This window comes from Ictalurus furcatus, chromosome 13, assembly GCF_023375685.1.
Source record: "Ictalurus furcatus strain D&B chromosome 13, Billie_1.0, whole genome shotgun sequence".
In the NCBI taxonomy this organism is placed as follows: domain Eukaryota; kingdom Metazoa; phylum Chordata; class Actinopteri; order Siluriformes; family Ictaluridae; genus Ictalurus; species Ictalurus furcatus.
In genome coordinates this window covers 1574776-1582832 of record NC_071267.1, presented here as the reverse complement: position 1 = coordinate 1582832, position 8057 = coordinate 1574776, and the positions used below count along the sequence as shown (strand labels likewise).

The 8057-nt window shown below is 45.5% G+C and overlaps 1 protein-coding gene across 2 annotated transcripts; it reads right to left on the bottom strand.

Annotated features, from left to right (window-relative positions):
- Positions 1–226: 226 nt before the first annotated feature.
- On the bottom strand, positions 227–7835 carry tut1 (terminal uridylyl transferase 1, U6 snRNA-specific). 2 transcript variants are annotated; one of them, XM_053640063.1, is made up of 10 exons: positions 7671–7835; positions 6457–6647; positions 6076–6282; positions 5883–5997; positions 5619–5743; positions 4549–4778; positions 4359–4468; positions 3597–3719; positions 3028–3120; positions 227–1630 (listed from the first exon to the last, which is right to left on the bottom strand). In XM_053640063.1, exons 1-10 carry the CDS (start codon positions 7744–7746, stop codon positions 525–527), a joined length of 2376 nt encoding a protein of 791 aa, XP_053496038.1. In that variant the 5' UTR covers positions 7747–7835; the 3' UTR covers positions 227–524. The 2 variants fall into 2 exon arrangements, with proteins under 2 accessions (XP_053496038.1, XP_053496039.1); XM_053640064.1 differs by having other exon boundaries at positions 4549–4775.
- Between the last annotated feature and the right edge of the window lie 222 nt (positions 7836–8057).

Here is an 8057-nt window from a genome sequence, read left to right as displayed (position 1 = left end):
ACTGATCTGTTGAATAAGAGTGGAGCGAATCTTGGTCAAAAACTGAACACTGACAGATAAACATAAACCTACAAAAAAATAAATCTCTTCGATATTCATGAAGTCGGTCACGAGTACGTATGGAAACGTAATCTTTTTGAGTCCATGTTTCGATTGATCTTAGTGACTACTTAAAAAAAAACAAAAAACCTTGAACCAATCACAAATGGAACGTCTGAAACAGAAACTGGTAGCTTCGTGTTTAATAACCTGCACTTACAACTTTCTTTTTTTAAACAATAACCAAACTAAAATATACTACAAAGTATTTTAAATCAAAAACACAACTTTTCACATTTTAAACGTGAATAAACAGTGACATGAATAACTAAACCACAAGAAATGATCAGATTAGATTAGACTACAACAAATAAAGGACAAAAGTCCAGAAGTCAACCAAACTACAGCAAACATTATTGTTATTGTGTCTCCATACATCTTTCCAAAAACATTTATGTCCTTAAAATAAAAACGTGCAGGAAGGATTATTCAGATTTCGCCAACAACGTATCCACCATCTTGGGCAGGAAGCAATCGAGAAAATGGAAGAAGTCGTGAAAATGTCCGGCGGGATCGTCGGTCGCTTTGAACTTGAGCACGGCTTTCGTGCACTCGTCACCGCCCGTCACGACGGCATCCACCCTGAACTCCAGTTTCTCCTCGGGGTTCGAGTCGTTCTCGATGATGTACTGCGTCACCCTGCTCTCGATGCTGCTGCAGCCCCCTTCAGGCTTGGAGGTCTCGTCGCTCGTTTTCAGTAACACTCTCCGGATCTTCCTTCGGCCGGCCCACACCGGGTGTCTCTGGGTCCAGTTCCAGTGAGCCACCTCTGCTGAGGGTTCCAGTCTCATCCGCTTTCCCTCGGGTGAGGAGGAAGAAGAGGATGGACCTTCCTCTATGGACAGGGGTCTCTTCATTCCAGAGTGAACTATGGGATGATGGCTAGAACTATCAAGATTATTGTTCACTTCCTCGTTTTTGGTATCTCCTTGGGCGCTGGTTAGATCTTGATTGATCTCGACCTGGTCTGAAGGCGTACACTTGAGAATGTCGTTGAACACCACCTCCAAGGACGAGCAGACCTTCTTGAACCAAAGGACTCGGAAGGTCTCTCCTGCCGAACTCAGCTCTGTACGGAAAGACTGAGTCAAAATGGCCGCCCTGAACGGGATGTTGATCTCCGGGAATTTTTCCAGGGCTTCCTGCGAGCTGGACAGACCCTCAAGACGTGGCGCAAAAAGCTTTACTATCCCCCAGGACTTGCCCTTGGACGACTTGCGCTGGTACTGCAGGCTCCGGCAGTACTTCTCCGCGTCGCAGAATTCCCTGCGGAGATTCTTGTGTGTTCGCTCGGTAAGGTTGCCGGCTACGTTATGGTGGAGTTCGAACGGGTCCAGGATGTTCACGGGTCCCAGTTTAGTACGTGCCGTTGTTTTCTGTCTGCTGGCGTCGGAGCTCTCTGCGGGATCAGGCATGTCGTCTCTGCTCAGAAACTCCGCGATAGGAAGAACGCGCCCGGCTCTCAGAGACACCACAGATCCAGGAAAATCAAACTTGGAATAGTAGGTAAAGAAACCGAAAAGCAAGGTGCCTGACAGGGAGAAAGCGGAAATAAGATCATTAGAACCTGGGAAAGAACCGGCGAACGTGCATAAAAGATCAACCTTGGGGGACCAGAGTAGGAGTGCGTGTGTGTGAGACACCCATTCCCACTCAGACTGATCCTATCTGCTCATGGAGAAAGTTTGACCTACACTCTATGAACAAAAGTATGTACACCCCTGACCATCACACCCATATGTGGTTCTTCCCCAAACTGTTGCGCACAATTCTACAGAACGTCGTTGTTCGCTGTAGCATTATAATTTCCCTTCACTGGAACCAAGAGGCCCCAAACACTGTTCCAGCATCACACAAAGTACACAAAGCGAGCTCCATGAAGACCTGGTGTGTTAAGGTTGGAGTAAAAGAACTCAAGTGTCCTGCACAGAGCCCTGACCTCAACACCACTGAAGGGGTTTGGGATGAACTGGAGCCTCCTCACCTGACATCAGCGCCTGACCTCAACCTCACTAACGCTCTTGTATCTGAATGAACACAAATCCCCACAGCCACAGCTCCAGAGTCTAGCAGAAATCCTTCAAAGAAGAGTGGAGCACATTATAACAACAAAAGGGGAATAAATCTGGACTGGGATGTTCAACAGGCACATATGGGTGTGATGGTCAGGTGTACACATGCTGTTGCCGGAATATAGTGCATCTCACCGACTCCTGAACGAGTTCTGACCAATCCCGCCCACTCCCAAAGGAGTTCTGACCAATCCCACCCACTCCCAAACTAACTCTGAGCAATTCCACCCGTTTCCAAAGAAATTCTGTCCGACTCCACACACTCCTGAAGGAACTGTTCATACAACAAGAAGTGCGCTGCTCATAAATTCCACCAACAAAGTTTTTCTGACCAATCCCACCCACTCCCTAACTAATTCTGACCAATTCCACCTGCTCTCAAACTAATTCTGACCAATCCCACCCACTCCACAGAAAGTTTATTAATCTCACCCACTCCCATGGAAGTCTGACCAATCCTGCCTGCTCCGGAAGTTATTATTTTTGTGTGTACCTGCCCCTGATATTTTCTAAATGGATTTAGTTGGCTCTACTAACCAAAATATAAAACCAACTGGTAATTTACACTACGGCGACCCTGACCAGGATAAAACCCGCTGCATGCTATGTGCTCCAACATGAATGAAAATGGCCTTTCTTTGTCTTTCTTTTGCTGCACGACTCTAGATCAGAGGGTTATCGTTATCGCTTCAAAATGAAATCCTTCGGCTACGAGATACGAGCACCGATCACTGAGGTTCTGCTCCTGGATTTAAATGTCATCTTTGAAATTTACTGATTAAAAAAAAAACTGCTTTTATTTTTGAAACTGTGTCGTGCTGGTTCATCTGCAACGTACGTTTTAATGAATACTTACACAGGTCGTCTGTGTTTTTACTAGGAGGCACGCTGATCGGCTGACTGGGGAAGGTGCAGTCCCATCCGTCAATGACGCACTCCTCCTCCTCACCTACGCACACCAAGTCAGAAAAACGATCAGAGTTTTTTCTTTATCTGCAAAGAGTTAGAGAACTGTCCAACTATAAATAAGGAGCGCCAGTCAATCAATCAATCAAATAAGAACTACTCGACTGACCATGGCTTAATAGCCATGACCTTCAAGCTGTACACTTCCTGGTTTTTCCAGGACGCGTCGGAACCGTGACTCATTTAAAAGCCCTAACCTCGTTTATTCTCACTGCAGGACTTCATTTCTTCCATTCTGCTTAAGGACAACTCGTGTCGTGGGGTATTTAAAGATGGCGAACATCCAGATGTATTCTGATAGCTTTTAAAACATATAGAAAATATGACAGTCTATAAAACGGCACTTTTTATTATCCAGCACATGCTATTATTTTATGTATCGCGCTCCCTGTGTGCGGAACTCCTGAACAGCGTTACCCGATTACCCCCGTGGGGGGGGGGGGTGTTAGGTGTACATACATGCCATGTGCTTGAGCTGCTCCACAGTCGGCAGTACAGGTGGACTGACGGTCTGCAGGTAGAATAGGACCAGCAGCGTCAGCGCGTAGTTATTCAACAGTGGCCCACCGCCAGACGGGTTCCCTGTGTGAGAAAGCGAATTCACACACCAGCGACAAACGAAGACAAAGAAGAGAAAAAAAAACCCCCACAAAAAACAAAAACAAAACACATTATATATTCCATCAATAAAATCTGGATGAACGGATCCAATTCATCCAGTGGCCTCATTTAAATATATGCAGATTTAAAACTACGCATGTATAAAATCTGTAATAATAAGAATGTTTCACTTTCACGTATTTAAACCTTCCCAAAATTGTGGTATTTTTACTCTGTTGCCTTTCTTTGTTTTTATTATTATAAGAAATGTCATTTTTTATCTATTTATATCATTATTATTATTAATCTACACCACAGAAAGCCTGGCTCTTATGAACACCACGTGGATGTATATTTTTGCTAAAAATAAAATGTAAAAAAACCCAAAACAAACACGTTATTACAGGTCACAAATCAGGGTAAAGCGATACAGTCCGTGACTGGATGCTAAAGCTGTGCTGTGCTGCCATCTTCTGGTCACGATGGGTAAATAAATAAAGAAATCAGGAGTAAAGGCCAGGGGGACATTTTAATAAAACCTGTCTGATTCATGATGAAAAGATTAATCAGGTGTGGGGGTGTGTGTGTGTGTGTGTGTGTGTGTGTGTGGTAATTCAGTACCTGCGAGTTGTTTCTGCTTGGCCCAGAAACGTACGGAATAAACCAGAGGACGCACTCTGGAGTCCAGCCCCGAGCACAGCTGCAGGAAGCGCGTGTTTCTGACCGCCAGCCTGTCGGCAGCGACCAGGCGTCAGAAATGATTCCTCTTTATACGTGTAATCGAGTGAGATTATTGTTCTTATCGCTGTACCTGTTGTTGATGGTGATGTCCCCCTGCAGACTGAGCTGCCGATGGCTGAACTTGACCACAGGGAGGCGTGCGCTGCTCACTGTTTGGACCTTATGCACTCCGGGCACGCACTTCCTCAGAACGGCCGCCACCAGCTCCAGCAGCTCGGCCGGCGTCGCCGTGGTCAGGTCAATGTCAGACAGGATGGAGTCTTCCGGCTGGCCGTCTTCCGACTGGTTCTCGGCCGTCTGCTGGTCAGCGAGAGAACGTTACCGTGAACGTTAACAGGAAAGCAGAACATTTCGCTCTTTATTCTTTTAAGGTTTTGTTAACTCTTTTTTTTTTTTTTAAACTGCTATTATCCTTTTACTATTTGAACTATTAAAATTAAAGGGGCGGCTGTGACTCGGGTGGTAGAGCGGGTTGTCCATTAATCGTAGGGTTGGCGGTTCGATTCCCGACCCGCGTGACTCCACATGCCGAAGTGTCCTTGGGTAAGACACTGAACCCCGAGTTGCTCCCGGTGGCAAGTTAGCGCCTTGCATGACAGCTCTGCTACCACTGGTGTGTGTGTGTGTGTGTGTGTGTGTGTGTGTGTGTGTGTGTGTGTGTGTGAGAATGGGTGAATGAGACACAGTGTAAAGCGCTTTGGATAAAAGTGCTATATAAGTGCACCATTTAAATTCCTTTGATGTTTTTATTTTCTTTATGATTTTAACTCCTTTATAAGCCCCTTCTCTTTTTTTTTCTTTACATGATTTAAATTCCCTTTTCACCCACTTCACTCATTTATTTAGCTTCTTTCCTTTTAAAATCGGTTATATACCCAACGCCTCTGATTTTCTCAAAAGGTTTTCTTGCCTTTTCTCCCGTAGACAGCTCGCTGGTCTTTGTGCTAGTTTATCCTTTTATTTATTTATTTATTTATTTATTAAACAACACAAACAGTCTTCACAGGTGAAACCCGGGGCTCAAACCGAGAGCAGACGTTCAGAGCTATTAATTCTGAAAACAATCGATCTAACAGGACACACTCCTATCGGTCACGTGTTCCGATATTTTTGATCGCTGGTTTTAAAACGGTCACAGACCTGCTCGGACATCCTGGTGCGATTCTGGAAGGCTCTGGTGTTCTCCAGGTCCAAGACGAGATCGAGGTCACACGAATGGATACCGAACGTGTTCACCGAGGAGCCGAAAGGTACAATCTGACAATCTGAATAAGAAATAAACAAATAAATAAATAAGACCCGTGGTGAGCAGACGGGTTAGCTGGACACGGATTTCACTCGAGCGTCACATGTTTACATTTCTACATGCAACAAACAACATGAATCAGTGGTTTGGATTCTGACCTGGGAGGAACTCGATGAAGACCTCCTGCAGGAGCTGGACTAGGAGCTGCCTGGCTTTACTATCGTTCTCACTCAGCTGGAACATCTCCACCATTTTGTGCATCTGCTCGTTTACCTGAGCGCGGGAAAATGGAGCTCGGTGATCAGGTGTGTCTGTGTGGGATGGAAATGCAGAGGGGTAGGAAGCACTTACTGAAGACACGAGGCAGAGCTCGTGGCTGAGCTTCTCCAAGCTGATGTGAGGTTTGGTCCGGTCGTGTTTCCCCTTGCTGGCCAACTTGAACTCCTTCCTCTCTCGAGGTTTCACGCGGAGCTTCAGTCCATCCAGACTGTGCTGCAGCTGAGCCAACGCTGCCTCGGTGCTCGCAGTCTCGGCAAACTCCACGATGGCATACAGACTCTGCACAGGAACACACACACACGGGGTTCCTCAGGGTTCAGCACTGAGACCAGTTCATAATCACGACCTGGTAATATCTTTAGCACCTACACACCGATATTAAAGACTTCATAACCTGCAGCATTACAAAAGCGGTTCCTCAGGTGGTGTTCGGGTTAAATCTCTCACACAGACCTGCTCCTTGTCCATGATGACCTCGGCCACGGGTCCGAACTGCTGGAAATATTCGGCCAGCTCGCTCGTGGACGTGTCGCGCTTGAAGCCGCTGACGTAGACGCTGTTCTCCTCCTGAGCCTTCCTCTTCGCCCGCAGCTTGCACAGGTGCTGGTGCTTCCTCCCCTTCATGTGGCCTTCTAAACTTGGCTCTGTGTCACACCAAACATTCGGACAAAAAGAAACGCTCAGCGAGGACAGACAGACAGGTCTGAGAATGGGGTTGGGTTTTTTTTTGTGATTTTTGGATAGAGAGACAGACAGGTTAGTTAGATAGACATACAGACAGACAGGCATGTTAAACAGACAGACAGGTAAGACAGGCAGGCAAACACAGGTTAGACAGACAGAGACAGGTTAGAGATTTGACAGGCAGGTAGGTTAGACAGAGAGACAGACAGACAGGTTAGACAGGCAGAGAGGCATGTTATATAAACAGAGACAGACAGACAGGTTAGACAGGCAGAGAGACAGACAGGCAGGCAAACACAGGTTAGACAGAAAACAGACAAACAGGTTAGACAGAAAACAGACAAACAGGTTAGACAGACAGTCATGTAGGTTAGACAAAGACAGGTTAGACAGACAGACAGTTTAGACAGATTTGACACATGTTTGGCAGAGAGACAGGTAAGACAGACAGAGAGAGAAGGCGTTATGTTGGAGAGACAGACAGGTTAGTTAGAATGTCAGGAAGGTAGGTTACACAGACAGGTTAGTTAGAATGTCAGGTAGGTTGGTCAGACAGACAGACAGCTACAGAAATGACGGTATGACCTACAGCTACAAAAAAAAAGTCAAACTAAAGACAAAAACACTCGCGCCTCACGTATGCGAGTCAACACTCGCCTAAAAGAACTGACTTAAAGAACCGACTCCTTAGTGAACAGTTTAGCTGCAACTGAAACTTTATCAACTTTGTCCAAGCAAATAAAGCAGGTTTATTTCAGGTTTATCGTCAGGTTACAGCTGATGACCTGAACACTAAGAGGAATGTGTAAAATTGAGGTTTCTCCATCTTATTAGCCCTCATGCTCGCTGCAGCCATTACTGACAACAACGTGCTGAAAACGTATCCAATAAACATTAGCCAAGCTAACGTAGCGCGCGCTCGCTAATCAGACACGCTACACTAAATGAACTCGCGCTCTTTGAGAAATGATTTTAACACGTACCGTTAGGGATTTTAACATCACATAATTTACAATAGAATCCTTTCGGTACTGTTTGGATGTCGGGATCAGTCTCCATTGTGCTTCACGGACAAAATAAGGAAAATAAATAAATAAATAAACCAAATCTCCCTCCAAGTCGGTTTTCTTCCTCCTTCTCCAGCGTTCTTCTTCTTCTTCTTCGACTTAATGGCGGTTGACTTGACGGAACACTACCGCCACCCAGAGGGCTGGAGCGCCGAGTATCGCCGTGGAAACATCTTTTAACTTCGTGATGAATTGCTATATTTTAATTTATTTATTTATATTAATTATGTTAGCCATACCTAGAGTTTACACACCAAAATAATTTCGGCTAAACACCACCACCACCATGATGACGTAAAGATG

What these genes read in the sequence shown, in the direction of transcription:
- tut1 (XM_053640063.1), bottom strand. Translation starts at nt 7,746, where the DNA reads ATGGAGACTGATCCCGACATCCAAACAGTACCGAAAGGATTCTATTGT. An exon ending in GCACCAGGATGTCCGAGCAG is followed by an intron (nt 4,779 to 5,618) that starts GTCTGTGACCGT and finishes CTCGCTGACCAG; the next exon opens with CAGACGGCCGAGAACCAGTC. An exon ending in GCAGCTCAAGCACATGGCAT is followed by an intron (nt 3,121 to 3,596) that starts GTATGTACACCT and finishes TGGTGTGCGTAG; the next exon opens with GTGAGGAGGAGGAGTGCGTC.